The sequence below is a fragment of the Mesoplodon densirostris genome, chromosome 6, assembly GCF_025265405.1.
Source record: "Mesoplodon densirostris isolate mMesDen1 chromosome 6, mMesDen1 primary haplotype, whole genome shotgun sequence".
In the NCBI taxonomy this organism is placed as follows: Eukaryota; Metazoa; Chordata; class Mammalia; order Artiodactyla; family Ziphiidae; genus Mesoplodon; species Mesoplodon densirostris.
The window spans coordinates 599,142-617,409 of record NC_082666.1 but is presented as its reverse complement, the minus strand read 5'-3'; the positions used below and the strand labels follow the sequence as shown (position 1 = coordinate 617,409).

Sequence of the window (18,268 nt, the reverse complement as noted above, 5' to 3'; positions counted from 1 at the left end):
CCGTCCCTCCTCCAGAAGCCCCGCCCCTAACGTCCGCACTCACGGCGTCCGGCACTGCGCCTCGAAGCTCCGCCCCCCACGGCAGCGCTCCTGACGCCCCGCCCGGACGCGGGATCTCCCCGAGCATTGGCCAGGCCCCCACAGGTCCCGCCCCCCCCGCAGGGCCAAGGCTGCGCATTGGACGCGTCGCAGCCAATCGGAGCTGCTCTTGCTCTGGCGCGGGGGCCAGGGGGTGTCGGAAGTTGCAGTGGGCGCCGGAAGCGGAGCGCTGCGGTGCCGGGGGTCGCGTGGCTGTGCGCCGGAGTCGGAGAGTGTTCACGTCGTTGGGGCCCCGGCATGGGCCTCCTGAGCGGGGCGGCTCGCGCCCTGGTGCGGGGCGCCGACCGAATGAGCAAGTGGACCAGCAAGCGGGGCCCGCGCACCTTCTACAAGAGCCGCGGCGCCAAGGGCATCGGCTTCCACGGCCGCGACGGCAAGTTCGTGCAGGTCAAGGAAATGGTCCCGGAGCTGGTAGTCCCCGATCTGGCCGGCTTCAAGCTCAAGCCGTACGTGAACTACCGCGCCCCGGAGGGCACAGACGCTCCCCTGACGGCCAAGCAGCTCTTTCTGGAGACAGCGGCACCTGCTATCGAGAAGGACTTCAAGGCCGGGACTTTCGACCCTGAGCGCCTGGAGAAGTACGGCTTTGAGCCCACGCAGGAAGGCAAGCTCTTCCAGCTGTACCCCAAGAACTTCCCGCGCTAGGAGCAGGCGGCGGCGGCCAGGTGTGCCTGCGACTGAGGACTTCGACCTATCCTCGCCGAGCCTAGTTCCCGGGTGGCGGGTGGGGAGGCGTTGCCCTCGTTTCGCTTCTATTAAAGACCTTGGCTACCCTAGTGTTGTTCGGCGCAACTGGTCATTTTGAAAAGGAAAGTGTGCCACGTAACAGGCTAGGGCGTAGTGACCGAGGCGAAGTTCTGAGGTTCCAGCCAAACCAGAACCCCAGCCAACAGGTTCTGGGAAGTAGGCAAGAACACGTGGCTTAGCTTGCAGGAGAAAGAGAATTCACAAGGCAGATCCAGCCGCATGACAGCACTGGTTAATTCATCCCCCAAAATTCACCCCGAGGAACCACCAATGAGAATATTTATGGGTTCCAAAGCAGCTTATTTTGGGGAGTCAGGTGAGACAGCCCCCCTTGGGGGTAAACCTAAAGATAAGACCACACAGGAAGTTGATGCCAAAATCGTATTTCCCTAGTAATCTATAGTCTCCTTCCTCCTTGTGTTTTCCTGTTTCGGTGCATAATCCCTCAGATTCTAATTCTGTTTCATATTTAACTGACCCTTAAGTGAAATATCCTAAAATAAACTCTGGAGGAGGGTTCAACATTAACACGTTCTGACCTGTACTGGCACACAGTGTTGTACCATCAGAAAATAAGAAAGCAAAGGATAGAGGTTTGTGTTTTCTGACTTGGAACACCTATCTATTGTATTTATTAGTGGATGCTGAGGAGTTGACAAATTCCACAGTGGCCTGTACTTCAACATCTGTTCCTTGCAGAGAGACAAGGAGGAACTGATCTATGGGAATCAGATCAGTCACAAACCCAGTTATGTTTCTGGAGTTAAACCGTGTCCAGGTTTGGAAGCTACTTGGTTTACTGAAGCCATAGTGAGGAAGTATGACTAGTTCAGCATATGACAACGTGTTTTAAGTTTATGACGTGCTAAAGCAACTCAACGTGTATACACTTCTTTTTGCTTATCTACACAGGAGGCTACACAAGCACTTCTGGTGCCATGAAATGAGGTTTTTTTTTTTTTTTGGCGGTACACGGGCCTCTCACTGTTGTGGCCTCTCCCGTTGTGGAGCAGCACAGGCTCCGGACGTGCAGGCTCAGTGGCCATGGCTCACGGGCCTAGCCACTCTGCGGCATGTGGGAATCTTCCCAGACCGGGGCACGAACCCGTGTCCCCTGGATCGGCAGGCAGACTCTCAACCACTGCGCCACCAGGGAAGCCCCGACATGAGCTTTTTTAATGTTCATATAAAACTACTTCTGGTGTTTTAAAGTAGCTTAAAAAAAAAGCCACTCCTTTTAGTTAATATAAATAGTTGCTTAAATAAGTATGAAGAACTGAAAGTCAGAAACAGGACACTGACAAGACAGAGCTGGGAACCATGCCCCACCCACACCCTGCCCCCTGCTGCCACAGATTCACCATTTTGAAGGGCCCCAGCAGATAAGGTTTATTTAAGAGGCCAACAGCTTTTCTGACTGCCTACCTGGAGATTCCATAAGATGCACTGAGCCCTATACAGAAAAACTGCATGCAGCCAGAATCTCAGTGAGATGGTCTGAGGACACTTCATTCTCAGAAAAGATAAAGACATACTCTTGGTTTTATTGGTAGAAATGGTCTTTATGATGTCAAACCAAGTAACTTCCCTAGCTTAGCTGTTCTCCCACTTCCAGAGGTGAAGAACATGATCATAAAAGGAGCAAGTGGCTAGAAGGCTGACGTCAAAGGTAGCTGCCTCCAGATACTGGTCACAGTCACAGATCTTGATCCCTGAGGCATGCAGCCGGCCGCCGTTCTTGTCCTCTGCAAAGGGCTGGAGAGGAGTCTTCAGCCCGCCTCCACTCTGGTGTTTGGTACCACCCTCTCCATCAGCATCAGCTAGACGCTCAAAACAGGGTGCTGGCGACTGGGCCGCAACTTTCAGGGTATAGGCTGGGTCTGCTGTTTTGGCTCCTGGGTCGCTGCCAGGAGAGGACCCCAAGCAGAATGACGGATGGGTCTGCGGCAAGTGGCGGAAGTACAGCCAGGACCAGTCGACTCCATACACCAGCGAGTTGGGCAAGGTGTAGGACAGAGTGACTGGGAACACTTCCTGATTCTCCTCTGGAGCGAGAGACAGGAGGACACGGGAAACTTACCCAGGGTTGATCTCATTACCCCCACCCGATGGCCCTACACACCCTTGAAGCGAGACAATGTGCCAAGAGCCACCACTGTGTGTCACGCAGAGGACTATCAAGACACGGACAGACAAGCAGAGAAGCACAGACCATCATCCTGCAGGGAATGCACTCTGTGTTCCTGAGAGAGGAGTCAGTCTGCACTACAGAGCTAACCCTAACGTGTACCCTAACCCATACCCTAACCCTAACCCATAACCTAACTTGTACCCCAACCCTAACCTGTACCCTAACCCTAACCTGTACCCTAACCCTACAGAGCTAACCCTAACCCTAAACCCTAACCCTAACCCTACAGAGCTAACCCTAACCCTCACCCGAACCTGAACCCTTAGGACTCTGGCAGAAGCTCCTCGTTAAGACTTAAAAGCAAAGGACAAACGAGTGAGCCAAATGGAGGGAGAGGGGTGTATGAGAAATAAAGCGAACAGCACGTGTGAAGCACAGAGGTGGAAAGACCGTGGCGTGTGTGAGGAACCACACATGAGTGGATGTGGCTGAGGTGTCATCAGGAACTGGCGACACGTCAGAAGGTCCTGTGATGCAGAGCTCGGAGTGCTGCATTAGAGTTTGGACTTGAGCTTGGAAAGGGAGTAACTCACTGAAGAGTTGAAGCGTGAGCAGCTTTCCTTATGGTGAGTTGCTATGGCAACTCTGAAGACAGGGGGCAGGACGGGCAAAGGCCCGGCCTTATTCTGGACAGAACACGGCTGAGAAAGTGTGAAAGTAATATGCGACCAGAAAAAGAAATGATGAGGTGTCACCAAACCTGAGATGGTCAAGGATCCAGGGCAAGGCCGAGGCTGGCAAGAGCAGCCTCAGAAAACTAGTGGCCAGTGAGCTGGGGATGTGGGCTTAGAAAACTGTCACCAGCCGGAAGGCCCAGTGGCCGGCCATTCAATCTTCAGTTAGCCTGGATGCCACTGCCACCTCCCAAGTGCAGGGATCAATGCCACTGCACTCTGAATTGTGATCAGAATCTGAATCACGACCAGAATGAGCAGGGATGTGGACAGGCTGCAGCTGGAATCAGGAAACACACGAAGGATACAACCAGGGCCCTGGAGATCCTCCTCCATAACCCAGGGCTTTACCTGAGCAGAGGCAGCTCCAGAGAGGAGCTGGACACCAAGCTTCCCCTGAGAGCACAGAGGCGCCCCGGCACCACCACCGAAGGAAGCTCCCGGGAGACCTCCTGCTCCGTGGTGTGCACGCTGGGGTACCGGGAGGTGAGGGTCACTGGGACAATAAAGGCGCGCTGTAGCCGTATATCCAACCAGTGGCAGTACCCGCTCGTGGCCCAGGTGGACACAGCAGCCTTCCTACCACACAGTAATACCACACAGTAACAGCACGTCCGCTACTCAGGCGCAGGTGTAGCATGAACTGAACAACCACGCTGGGCGACAAGAAGTCGCAAAGTTCCATAAAGTAGAAACAGTACAAGCAACACTCTGATCACAACGCAATAAAACAAAATAAATAATGTGGTCAAAATACGAAAAATTGCTTCCACCTAGAAATTTTAGAACCTTCTACTAAACCACACTTGGGTAAAAGGGGAAATACAAACTCAAGTCATAGAATTTCTTCATAAAAATGAAAGTGAAATTACTACATATCAGAACCTAACAATGTGCTTAAATCAGAGAAAAATTCAGACATAAAAACACTTAATGCAAAGTAATAAAGATAAGTGAATTGTATTCCCAACTCAAAATGCTAGAAAAAGAACAAAGTAGGCACAAGGAGAGAAACAACAAAGATAAAAGGAGAGGTTGATGAGGTGGAGAACAGAAACCACAGGACTATAATAAAAAAGTAAAACCCTGCTTCTTTAAAAGAAGTAAAATATAGATGCTACTAACTAACCTAATTAAGGAAAAAGACATAAAAATATTGTATACTTGCATAAGTATACAAAGTAAAACATGATAAAGGGGAAATAACTATTAGAGAAGAAATTCTTTTTTTAAATCAAAGTAACTTTACACATCTTTGGGCAAATAAATTTCAAAATGTAGATGAAATGAATAGCTGTCTAGGAAAATACAGTTCACCAAAATTGACCCCAGGCCTTCCCTGGTGGTCCAGTGGTTAAGAGTTCACACTTCCACTGCAGGGGGCGTGAAGATCCTGCATGCCGCCTGGCATGGCCAAAAAAAAAAAAAGAAGAAAGAAAAAAGAGAACAAAATTGACCCCAGTAGAGACATAAAGCATAAACAAACCAACTTCCATAGAAAAATATAGAGAAAGTTAACACAGAACCATCATTGAAAAATATATCAGGCCCAGATAGTCTCACATGAGATTTTTTTTTTTTACCAAATATTGAATGAAAAGATAATCCAAATGGCATATAAATTATTCAAGAGAAAATGAAGAAAAATTTTCACACTTTTGGTTTTGATTCTCACATGAACCAAACATAATGCTGCTAAATAGCACAAAAGAAAGTCTGTGTCTCCTTTGAACATTAATGAAAGTCCCAAATAAAGTATTACCAGAGTCCAGTACCACGCTAAAAAAAAAATAACATACCTTCCAAAGACACACAGATGGCCGAAAGGCACATGAAAAGACGTTCAACATAATCAGTCATCAGAGAAATGCAAATAACAACCACAATGAGCTATAACCTCACACCTGTCAGAATGGCCATCATCAAAAAGACCACAAATAACAAATGTTAGTGAGGATGTGGAGAAAAGGGAACCCTCCTACACTGTTGGTAGGAATGTAAATTGGTGCAGCCACTGTGGAAAACAGTATGGAGGTTCCTCAAAAAACTGAAAATAGAACTAACTACTGTATGCTCTGGCAATTCCACTGCTGGGTATGTATCTGAAGAAAATGAAAAAATTCAAAAAGATATATGCACCCCAATGTTCAGAACAGCATTATTTACAATTGCCAAGATATGGAAGCAACCTAAGAGTCCATCGACAAATGAATGGATAAATAAGATGTGACGTATATATACAGTGGAATATTACTCAGCCATAAAAAAGGATGAAATTTTGCCATCTGCAACATGGCTGGACCTGAAGGGTATTATGCTTAGTGAAATAGGTCAAAGAAAGACAAATACTATGGGATATCACTTATATGTAGAATCTAAACTATAAAACAACTAGTGAATATAACAAAAAAGAAACAGATGTAGAGAACAAACTAGTGGTTACCAGTAAGGGGAGGGAGTGGGGAGGGGCAAGATAGAGGTAGGGAATTAAAAGGTACAAACTATTATGTATAAAATAAATACACTACAAGGATATATTGTACAGGGACTTCCCAGGCAGTCCAGTGGGTAGGACTCTGTGCTTCTACTGCAGGGGGCATGGGTTCAATCCCTGGTTGAGGAACTAAGATCCCACATGCCGTGGCCAAAAAAAAAACCCAAAAACAAAAACAAGAAAAGGATATATTGCACAGCACAGGGAATATAATCAATATTTTATAATAACTATAGACAGAATATAACCTTTAAAAACTGTTAACCAGTATATTGTATACCTAAAACATAATACTGTAAATCAACTATACCTCAAAAAAAGTTTTTGATAACTAAAACAAAACAAAACCATAACCAAATGGGATTTACTCCAGGAATATATTCCATATTAGGAAACCCATAAACAAAATTTACCATATTAATATATCTAAGGAGAAAAATAATACAGTTCAATAGATATTATAAAAGCATGTGACAAAAAAATCAACAATTCCTGATTTAAAAAAATACTCATGAAAACATGGATTGATGAATACTAAGCACACACATTAGTCCTTATATATCATCAAACCAAATGGGAACCAGCAGGGACCCTATCAAGGTCAGGAATAGGGCTTCCCTGGTGGCGCAGTGGTTGGGAATCTGTCTGCCAGTGCAGGGGACACGGGTTCGAGCCCTGGTCCGGGAAGATCCCACATGCCGTGGAGCAGCTAAGCCCATGTGCCACAACTACTGAGCCTGTGCTCTTGAGCCGGTGCACAACTACTGAGCCCATGCACCCTAGGGCCCACGTGCCACAAATGCTGAGCCCGTGTGCTGCAACTACTGAAGCCTGCATGCCTAGAGCCTGTGCTACGCAACAAGAGAAGCCACCACAAAATACGAAAAGATAAGAAAGGTCAAGGTTTGCCTGGCAAGGGACCCACAATAGCATAAACTTGAAGTGAGATCACGCAGGTGGCTGTTTCCCTCCAGCCACGTTCTGTGGCTCAGGCACAAGCAGACCGGGGTTTACCAGCACTGGATTCTGCCCAGAGAGTATAAGGAAGGAGCGAGGGGAAGAGTTGAACGATGTTTGGAACACGACGCTGCGGAGCCTACGCCGTCCGCAAGCAGGAGGACTGGGCAAAAGGTGGGACAAGGACGGTTATGAAAGCGACCAGTGGTTAACACACCTCTGGGGGAGAGGTCCCAATAGGGCCAGCAGACTGCTGAATGCAGAAGGTACCAAAATAATTGAGATGGTCAGGGAAGAACCACGGCTGGAGAGCAGCATGCTTGAAACCGAGATTCTGAAGTCGGCAGACGTGCAAGTCATGGCAAGGCCTAGGGGGTGACCCTGGGAACGCGCGGAGCGTGCAGAAGAACCTGGTGAGGCGAGGAGGTGGGAAACTGGGAGCCCCGCCCAGGCCCCCCACTCACCTATTGCCTTTTGGCAGTTGAAGATCGTAAAGCCACCGTGCATACACGCTGCCAGGAGTAGGTGGGTGTGGAAAGGGTGCCACTTGAGCCTCCACACCCCGCCCTGCACGGGCACGTCCGCCAACGGCTGCTTCATGCTCCGAGTGTCCCAGAGAAGAACGTGCTCGTCGTAGCTAAAACCCATCGACCGCAGAGAGCATGCAGGAGAGCAAGGCCCCGGGGCAGCAGGGGTCACCTCCCGAAGACCCAGCCCACTTCCCCTCCAGGACACGGTTCCTTTCCCAAACCCCGACGCCCGCACTCTGGGTGGAGAGTTGGCCCAGTCAAGCATCACAATGGCCAACAGGAGGAAAGGAAGTGACGGTGCAGGAGGAACCCACGTGCACGGACCCTAGGGGACTCACCTTCCCGTGGCCAAGATGTTCTCGCAGTGGGGGCTACTCTGGATGCTGCACACGCCCATGGAGTGTCTGAGAGCGAGGGATGAGCCTGAGCAAGCGCCCGGCAGCGCTGCTTCTCCCGCGGAAGGCCGCGGCGGGGGCGGGAAGGGCTGGCCCCCCACGCCGAGCACTGGCCCCTCAGTGACTTACCTCCTGCTTGTGAACACGGATGTGCCAGGGGTCCTGGTGTCCCAGCCTTTCAGAAGGCCATCGTCCCCACCTGCATGGAAACAGAAACACCCACTGATGAGGAAGGGCACTGACAACAGGACCTGGCCGTTTCTCAGGGAGTGGGTTTATGTCTGTGAGGAAGTTCTCATGGGTGGCTTTTCTCGGGTTTCAGGCTGCCACAGGCAGGGGAGCCCCAGAAACAGTCACCCCTGTGCTGTAACCGTGTCTTCAGACACCTGCAGGGAAGAAGGGAAAGACAGAGGCTACACCCGCAGGAAAAGGGCAGACTTCCATGGGGGCAGAGGGACCAGGTCACACAAGACCCAACCCCTCGGGCTCCTGATGCCAGGAACCAGAGCGGCCCCGTCGAAGTGCTCCGCACAGACCTGCGGGCAGGAGGCATCAGAGGGGGAGGCTTTGTAAGGTTCTGGAACCTTGGACACACCGCCATGTGTTTTAAAGAGAAATGCCCTTTGTAACCTTACAGTAAAAGAGCCCTGTGCTTGTTTGGGGGAAACTGAAAGGATAGAAAGAACAAGGGAGCTGGTGCCCTGACCCACAACCAGTCTTTGAAGAAAAGCAACATGAAGATAGAATGTCATGGTATCTCGAGGGAAGGGAAGAAACACTGAAGAGGAAGACCTACAGAGAGGACAAAAAGGAGCAAAAAAACAACCACGTCTGCCTGAAACTCCATCCGTCCCTCATCTACCACCCACCCACCCACCCATCCACCATCCATTCACCATCCATCCACCACCCACCCATCCACCATCCATTCACCATCCACCATCCACCCACCGACCCATCCACCCACCCACCCACCACCCACCCACCCATCCACCATCCATTCACCATCCACCATCCATTCACCCATCCATCCACCATCCATTCACTCATCCATCCACCACCCATCCATAAACCATCCATCCACCACCCATCCATAAACCATCCATCCACCCACCCACAGGTACTTACTGAGCACACTACAGATCCCTATATCAGACAAAACGGATATGGGATGAACGTGATCTATGACAAAGTGGATCAGCAGAATCAGTCCATCCAGGCACTGAGCCTGTGTGTGAGCCTCAAATACAAGCTGCCATTCTGTGGCAAGTTTGTGAAGAGAACTGGTGTGGCTTCTTTACACACCGGTCTCTCCTCTTTCTCTCACACTCCACATTTGCTCCACCAGGAAATCCTATTGATCGACCTTCACACAAGGCAGTCTTCCCACTTCTCCTGCTCTCCACTGCTCCCACCTTGGCCTGAGTCATTCTCACACCTCACCTGCATGGCAGGTCTCCAGCCTACACCCTCACCCCCTTGCAATCTATACTCAACATACTAGCTGAAGGGATCCTCTTAAATTTTTTAAAATCTATTTTTAAAATTTATTTATTATTATTATTATTTTTTTATTTTTATTTTTTGGCTGCATTGGGTCTTCGTTGCTGTGCGCAGGCTTTCTCTAGTTGCGGCGAGCAGGGGCTACTCTTCATTGCGGTGCGCAGGCTTCTCATTGTGGTGACCTCTCTTGTTGCGGAGCATGGGCTCTAGGTGCACGGGCTCAGTAGTTGTGGCATGCAGGCTCAGTAGTTGTGGCGCACGGGCCTAGTTGCTCTGCGGCATGTGGGATCTTCCCGGGCCAGGGCTCGAACCTGTGTCCCCTGAATTGGCAGGCAGATTCTTAACCAGGGAAGTCCCAGATTCTCTTAAATTTTAAAATGTAAGTCGGGAAATGTCATTCCTCTGTTCAATATCCTACAATGGCTTCATTCTACTCCGAGCAAAAGCCCAAGGCCCCCCTGTGGCCCGCAAGGCCCCGTGCCCTGTCTCTGTGACTCCTGATCTTGCCTTCTCTATTCTACCACTCACTCATGTCATTCTGGCCATACTGGCCACTCGCTACTCTGAACACACCAGGCTCTATAATGGGACAACCTGCCCCTGCTTGCAGCACCTGATGCCTTCAGCCTGTTCTAGCTTTCTTCTTTCCAAAGCACTTGTCACCTACAGTGCCTATTATGCTTAGTGTTCACTGTCCATCTCCCCCCAAGTGACGAAAGTGCAATGAAAGTGGGGACTGTTGTCTCTTGCTCACGGATGCCTCCCGAACCCCTAGGACAGTGCTTGGCACGTAGTAGGTGCTCAATAGATGTTTGTTGGATGAATGAATTGGTGTTGAATTATTAAATCATTGTGCTACTACACCCTTGCTCTGAATTAGCCAAGCCTCAAGGTAGAAAAACTAATCTACAAATGAGAGCTCAAAAAATTAAATCTTTATCGTTCTCCCTGAGTCTGTTCAAGGGTGTGACAGCAAAAACTCCAGAAAGAATCCTCTCTCAGGGGAAAAGAAGCACACAAAATCATAAGCAGGATGAGCGGGACTTCCCTGGCGGCCCAGTGGTTAAGAATCCACGCTTCCAATGCAGCGGGCTCAGGTTCGATCCCTGGTCAGGGAATTAAGATCTCGTAGGCTGCACAGCGTGGCCTAAAAAATTAATCAATTGATTGATTAACTTTTAAAAAGAAGAAGAGAAAGCCAACAAGACACAGACTCAGGGGAGCAGTGAGCGGACAGAGATGTGTGATTTGGGTGAGCAGACCTTGTCCTGGGGCCGGGACATGAGGCAGGCGCAGGTGTGTGACAGGGCAACACAGGGAGCTTGGGGCTCAGCTGGAGACCCGCGGAGTGAGGCGCTGGGAGCATCCCTGCACGAGCGCTGCGGTGCTGGCAAGACAATGCAGAAAAGCTCAGGACACGAGGTCTGGTTAAACACACTGTTTGTGGAAGAGACACAGTAACTGAAGTCAGGAGAGCAGCAATGCGAAGTGAGAGGAAGATCCAGAGGTCAGAGAATGGTGAACACTTTGGTGCAGAGGGAAAGGAGCCCACAAAGCAGACGGAAAAGAAGCCAGAGAAAGAAGGGGAAAGTCCAGATGGCATGGCGTTGATGACCCAGGGAAAAGAACGTGCGGGGAGTGAGGGGTCGGGCATGTGAACACTGCTGAGAGGCCAAGAAGAGGCCGATGTGCTTCCTGGACTGGGCACCACAGCTGTCCCTCAGGGCCTCAGCAGGAGCTTCTGGGGGCCCAGTGAGATTGTGCAGCGTCCTGACAGGCCAGCAGAACACCCCTGCAGCCCTGGCCTCCCCGTCTCGCCCTGGAGCTCAGAACACTACCAGCAACTGGACGCAGAAAGGGATACGGGTGCAGATGGTTTCTTGCCTCTGCAAATTCAGCAGCTCCTCTTCTGTCTTCTCTCAGAGACCCATGCCCTCCTCTGCCGTGAGCGTGAAAGGAGCTGACCTGAACTACTTTGTTCCCACGTCAGCATCCCGCTCCATACACACCACTCTCAATACCAGAAAGTCAACCCTCTCTCTCTCACGCTTCCCTTTCCCTGGGAAGATAAACTACTCCAAAAGGGAACAGACAAGCCTGAAATGCATGACAAGTCACTACTGGACCCAAAGTACCAGGTGGAAAGCAAGGAGTTCCGACTGGATTTCCGAGCGTGAGCAGAAGCATCCAACACTCAGAGCAATGGAGGGGGGCGGCGGCTCCCAAGGGGGCTGCTCCAACACTGGGGGCACTGCCACCCAAGACCCTGCAGTGCCTGCAGCAAACTGCACTTCAGTCTCCGAGGAGCAGCTAAGTGAACACCAACTACAGCTTTTGCCCCAGAAAACAGACTCTCGGAAAAGGTCTTTGAGATCCCAACGTGGCCAGAATCATGCCCTTGGCCTGTACCTCCTCAGCAAATCTTCATAGAGGGGCGCCCAGCGGAGGAGTACCAACCTGAATACACGACTTCCGTCTGCCAGTAATCGAAAGCAGCAGCCCAGGCCTCAAAGTGATGGGCCTGCCACGTGCCCACAGCCTGCATTCCCGGCCCTGCCTGGTACGCCTGCAGGAGATGGAGCTGCCCGTTGGAGTCGCTGCTAATGATCTTCAAGGGCTGGTCACTGGCCCTAGACACAGGGAAGCAGTGGGGAGATCTGGCTGAAATATATCCACTGACCCAAACTCATCGCCTCTTCTGGCTCCCAACCAGTGGCCCTTTATGCCCCCAAGACATGTCACAGAGAGGCTCTCCAGGACCTGATACGGGGACACGCTTCTTAAGAGGCTTGCCTGGGCAGAGACCAAAGCTACCAGTAGCTTGTCAAAATAAACCAGGGTCCGCTTCTCCTGATGAAAACACTCTTTTTAGATGAGGACTGGCAGTGATACTCCCAGGCTTGGGGAGCCACAGTCGAGGCTAGCACAAGGTGGCTTTCCTTCTCTCTCGCATGAAAATAGGAAGGGACCCTCAGAGGCAAGACCCAGGCCTGTCACCGCTGGCCCTCACCTTCCGGCTCTCCCAGTGGACCAGTCCAAGGACAAGGCCAGACACTGCTTTTCCAGGGCAAAGCGGGAGAACGGCTGTAGTGTGTAAGAGTTCTGCTGGAGAGAAAAGGACGCCATCACAGAGGAGCAGCCCCGGAACCCTGAGAAGACTACTCCCCTGGCTCGGGTACGCCCTGCTTTCCTCATCCACTCGGCGAACAAAGTGTGTCAGTCACTCACTCACAGCAGAACCTGAGGACAGGGACGTCCCTGGTGGCACAGTGGTTAAGAATCCACCTGCCAATGCAAGGGACACAGGTTCAAGCCCTGGTCCGGGAAGATCCCATGTGCCGTGAAGCAACTAAGCCCGTGCGCCACAACTACTGAGCCTGCGCACCTAGAGCCCTCGCTCTGCAACAAAGACAAGCCGCCACAATGAGAAGCGCGCTCGCAGCAACGAAGACCCAATGCAGCCAAAAAATAAAATAATAATAATAATAAAAAAGAACCTGAGGACACTGCAGATGGCCCAGGCCCTCCAGAAGCGCTCACACCTGAAGGAGGACTTTCCCATACATGTGACCCCAGGGGAAGCAGGTCTCTGCTTCTCAGACTCGTCGCTGTCCAAGCCCTCCTCGAGACTACTGCAGGCTCCAGGGAGCACCGCTGGTACGGGTTCCCCACTGCCCAGGCAGGCCTCCAGGGACAGAGACAAGGAGAACTTTCCTCTGGTTCTCTTTCAGAAGCCACAGCTAGCCATTCAAATGCTGCTTCTCTTTTCTGAGGTCTAAGTTTTACTATCTAAGCAACCTAGACGGTGCTCAACTCGATCAACAGGGTTCCAGCAGCTGTATCCTCTCTTGGGTTTACCCGTTCCTGCCTCCAGCTCTGGTTCTAGATATCCTCCTCAGATATTTCTTCCCTCTTTCCTAAGACAGGGCTGCTGCTCTCAGCTGGTCTGAAGCAAGGACCTTGCTATACAAGCCCTCAGGTGCCATGAACCCAAGGCCAGCTGGACCTCTGCTCCAATCCCACTTGCAGCACCTACATTAGAGTGGGTTCCCCCACAGACAGGGCACGGTCTTGTGGGCTGTTTCCTTCAACCCACTATATGCCTTCCCTGTCCCCTCCCTCCCCCAACACGTGGTCATTTTACAAATGCACAGTACAGGATCACTGTCAGATGCTTGGGAAAATACACGTAGGAATCACGTGCTCTCCAAATTATCAATGAGAAGCACCACTTTCACCCAGTAAATGCGCTGCTCTTCTTAGCCCCAACATCATCAACCCAGGATGCTGGCCCAGGCTTTCCTTACAGGACTTTCAGGTCCACTGACAGCCCCTCTGCTGATGACACACAGGTGTACTCCCCTTGGAGTTAGATACAGGACCCAATAACTCAAAATAGACCATGTGCTACCTTAGAATGTTTTATGGTAAAGTTCACCGTTGAACAGAAAACTATCCTAGAAAAATGTTTGTATCAGCACAGCCTCCCTCCCAAACCCCCTCCATCCAGGTTCCTTCCACCCTCCACTAAGCCTGGCCCCAGTCACTGACCTCGGATCGCACCAAGCGGAGTAGCTCTATGGACCCAGAAGCATCTGCCACTCCCAAGAGTGCATGGCCGGCCACCGCAATGGGGCACCTGAGGAGATAACGCACGTGCCGGTCACAACACAGGATGTGCCAGAGTACAGGAGAACACTATGCGCCCCAGAGACTCATTGTTTACATTTCAGCTCCAGGGAAATTCTCTGGCGATCCACTGGTTAGAACTGTGCGCTTTCACTGCCGAGGGCCCAGGTTCGATCCCTGTTCGGGGAACTATGATCCCACAAGCTGCGCAGCACGGCCATAAATAAATAAATGTATTTATTTCAGCTCCAAAACCAGGTTGGAGCCTACAGTTCCGTTCCAACAAGATCACTCAGCTTAGGAAGCAGAAAACTAGCCTCACTTCCCAGACTGACAGTACCTGTAGGGCTTGGAAACTGAAAAAAGGAAGCGAGCCCCGAGGCTACAGCATCCTCCAAGCGCCAACAGGCAGGCAGGACAGCACAGTAGAGAAACGAACCCAAACTTCAGACACTCCCCCGCCCTGCTGAATGCTCTCAGGCATCAGGCTCCTCTGACCAAACAATCAGGTGCTCATGACAAATTCCAAACAAGGGGAACGGTTATCAAAGTTGTACCATTTCATGTCCAGGATCGCCGAAGCATCTCTTCTTTGGACCTCAACCAGGGGGCAAGGAGAGCTGTCCTCACTGAAACTATACAGGTAGAGGCGACCCAAACGAATTTGAGGCTCATCAACATCCAGTCCACTCTACAAAACATGCGAATGTGTTCTCTGATTACCTTAATAAATACTGAGGAACCCAAGGGATGGGAAAAGGGACTGAGGGAAAGAAGAGGTTTGCCAAGACTCCGGACCTCTGCCTGGAAGCAGCACCGATGATTTTCCGAGCTGAAGAAACGTCTCTTCTCTTGTACGTGATTAATGAGTAGGTGGATAAACCCTGCTGGACCCAGGATGGGATGCTCCTTCTAAATGGGCCAATAGGGAGGAGCTACAGTTAGGGTCCCCACAGGACACAATTTGCCTGGGAGAGTCCTGGCTTAGGCCTGTTGCTCCGGTGCCATTTTTCACTCTTAAAAGTATCCTGGTTTGGACCCGCATAGCTAGATGCCTTCAAGAGATTACGTACAGCTCCTATGAAATCCCATTTTCTCTTTGCTCTAGACTTCATCCATAACCTTGACGACGCCTGCAGAGAGACGACATCCCGCTTTCAGGATGCCCTGTCTCTAACCTACATTCTGGCCACAAGGCCAAGGTCGCATCCACACCTCCTGAACGACCCCACACAAGACTTTTCCCTTTCAGCCTCCCCCGCAGCAGATCAGAGATCTCAAAGCCTGTGGTCGGCTCTGCCTCTCAAGAGCCTTTTCTCGCTCTTCTTGGGAGAAGAGTTCGAGTCTGAGGCTTTAGGTGCTCGGGAAATGCCACCTGAGATCGCAGACCTGCAAACCCACGGTGAAGACCTCCCTAGGCCACGATGGCCCCGCGCACCTTGCTCTCCGGGTCGGCGGGCTGGTCCTCCGGCTTCCGCAGCTGGTAGGTGCCGCACGCCAGCAAGTGCCTGCAGCCCTCCAGCGGGCACCACTCCACCGAGTCCACGGTATGCTCCGTGTCCACCGCCTGCAACAGCCGGACGCGACTGCCGGCCTCCCAGCATTCGGAGAAGGACGCGGCGGCGACCGGGGTGGCGGACAGCGGGCGGCGGCGAAATGAGGAAGCCAGGCTGACAGCAGGGTGCCCGGGCCCGCGGCGCCAAAAAGGTGCACAGCCCAAGGGGCGGTACTTCTCCCACTTCCGCCGTCGTCCCCATGGCTTCTTCCGGGGAGGGACTTCCGGCCCCCGTGGACGCCGGCGTGAGGCCGAGATCCCACGCTCAGTACCGGCGGGCGGACCTCGACTGGCCCCACGTGCCACGGCGCGCCCCCTGCCGTGGCGGCGAGACGCGGGCCTGGGAGGGGACAGCCGAGCGTCCAGCACAGAGTCACGGGCGAGCTGGGCTCTTAAGGGGGCGCAGAGGAGAGCAGGGCATGGAGGTGGGGTGTGCAAGGGGCCTGGGCGTCCAGGGAGCAGAGTCCAGGGTCTGACCCAAAAGGGCTGGGCCTGGGCTGCCCTCTCTCTCTCCCTGGTCATGTCCACCCCAAGGAGCTGCCCATAGGGCAGTAAGCGCGGCGCATCGGTGGGCGCACATCTGCCTGCCAGGACAGCAGAGAAAGGAGACAGGGTCGGCCACAGGGCCCCGAGCACGGGTGGTGGACGGGAAGGTGGACAGAAGGCATGGAGAAGAGCCAGCGTCTGAGCCCCAGGGGCAGGGGTCTCTGCGCCAGTTAGATTTAGGATGAAGGGGCGGACACCCAGCACAGCCACGATCTGAGTTGGTAAACCGGGTATGTGCCGACAGCATTCCATAAAGTCAGTGAACTCTACAGAACAGGTTTGGGGAAGGCAAGTGTCTGATATTGTTAAGGATTGAACTGTGTCCCCAAAAAAGATATGTTGAAGTCTTATCTCCAGTACCACAGAATGTGACCTTTGGAAACAGAGTCTTTAGTAACAGAAGTAATCCAGTTAAAATGAGGTCATTAGGGTGGCCCTAATCCAATATGACTGGCATCCTTTGGAAGGGGAGATGTGGTCTGGTAGACACCAACGAAAGACAATGTAAAGACTGGTAGGTCTCTATGAGGCAAGGACCACCTGAGGCTGCCGGAAGCTGGGAGAGCCTGGAACAAACCTTCCCTAGAGCCTTGAGAGGGAGCATGGCCCTGCCCACACCTTGATTTGAGAATTCTGGCTTCTAGGACCTAGACCATACATTGTTTTCAGCCACCAGCTTGAGAGAATTTGTTATGGCAGCTCCAGGAAATGGGACAAGACAAATCCACGTGGCTACCTGGGTAGTTAGCCTGTGGTTTTTAAAGTGGTTTCTATCGCGAGAAATACAGATACCAGTCAGCAGCTCAGATGGCAGCTGAAGGAGAGAAGCAGGAAAGGTTGGTCAGGAAGCAACAGGACACCCTGAAATGGCCGAGCCACACATCTTGATTTGATCTGGTACAAAAGGCAGTCAGGCCAAGCAGCCCCCTACACCTCACTCCAAACAGGTAAGAAACATGGCCCACGTTTTAACCATGAATGAATGTTGAACTTTCAGACGCTCTCAGATGTGTGGCTACAAAAATCAAGAGGTTCAGGGCCTTCAGAAGAGAAAAGAACCCAGGGGCTGGGTATCAAATAAAGAACAAGGGAAGCAAAGGGGAATAAAAACACTGTGTGGACCCTGGGGCAGCTTCACGAGGGCATCCACTCCAGGAGCCTTGATATGAGCAAACCCTAGGCCCCCATGGCCACCACCCTCTTAGCTCCAGGCCAGACTCAGTCTCTAACAAGTAGCACAAGACACAGCACCATCAGGAGGGGACAGCCACCAGCTACAGCACCAGCTCCTGCAGCCATGTTGGACAGCCATCCCCAGGTCAAGGCTATTCCAGATGAGCCATGAGCCACAGCGGCAAGCACCCGGAATCAGGACCCAGCGTGTTATCCTATGGGTCGGCCGACACTCTGACACTTCCCTTCTAATGTAATTTTCCGAGGAATAGCTGACCACAAGACAGTCCTGGTCAGGGAACGTAAAAAGTCTGGAGGGCCAACCTGGCCACTCCCCAAAGGACACAGGCAAGACACACAGCCTGTAGCCCAGGGCCTCCTCATCCCAGGAGCCTGTTTTTAAAAGCAGACTGAGCACACTCAGGGCCCCATGCCTGGAAGACTACCCAAACCTCAACACGCTGGTCTACACCGGATTCCCCACCCCCATGGGCCTGGCCAGAGCTGGCCTCTGAATTGGGAGTTATCCTGGCCCTGGGAACGTCCCGAGGGCTCGGGCCAGCTGTGGTCGGTAGGACAGTCTCTCAGGATCACACAGCCTCTTCTCTGACAGCTTTCTGAGCCCCCACTGGTGCTCAACCTGGGGTCTGGGGGAACCCGGAGCAAAAAACCCCAGCCTGGAAGAGGCACCACAGCTGACCTGCACGGTAGCAAGGTCTTCTCAGCAAAAACCCGTGTGGGCACATGGAGTCCCTTCACCTGCAGAAAACCCCTC

At 51.9% G+C, this 18,268-nt stretch overlaps 2 protein-coding genes across 4 annotated transcripts; one reads left to right on the top strand and one right to left on the bottom strand.

The window, feature by feature from the left end:
* The first annotated feature begins 217 nt into the window (after window positions 1-217).
* On the top strand, window positions 218-875 carry MRPL41 (mitochondrial ribosomal protein L41). The gene has a single exon (XM_060101825.1). The coding sequence runs from the start codon at window positions 337-339 to the stop codon at window positions 742-744; it is 408 nt and encodes a 135-aa protein (XP_059957808.1). The 5' UTR covers window positions 218-336; the 3' UTR covers window positions 745-875.
* Window positions 876-2,276: 1,401 nt separating this feature from the next.
* DPH7 (diphthamide biosynthesis 7) lies at window positions 2,277-16,070 on the bottom strand. Of its 3 annotated transcripts, XM_060100917.1 has the most exons (9): window positions 15,658-16,070; window positions 14,777-14,910; window positions 14,142-14,229; window positions 12,601-12,695; window positions 12,048-12,247; window positions 8,217-8,286; window positions 8,031-8,096; window positions 7,627-7,799; window positions 2,278-2,891 (listed from the first exon to the last, which is right to left on the bottom strand). In XM_060100917.1, exons 2-9 carry the CDS (start codon window positions 14,782-14,784, stop codon window positions 2,440-2,442), a joined length of 1,152 nt encoding a protein of 383 aa, XP_059956900.1. In that variant the 5' UTR covers window positions 14,785-14,910; window positions 15,658-16,070; the 3' UTR covers window positions 2,278-2,439. The 3 variants fall into 3 exon arrangements, with proteins under 3 accessions (XP_059956901.1, XP_059956900.1, XP_059956899.1); XM_060100916.1 differs by lacking the exon at window positions 15,658-16,070 and having other exon boundaries at window positions 2,281-2,891; window positions 12,601-12,692; window positions 14,777-14,869; XM_060100918.1 differs by lacking the exons at window positions 12,048-12,247; window positions 12,601-12,695; window positions 14,142-14,229; window positions 14,777-14,910 and having other exon boundaries at window positions 2,277-2,891; window positions 15,658-16,018.
* Window positions 16,071-18,268: the final 2,198 nt, after the last annotated feature.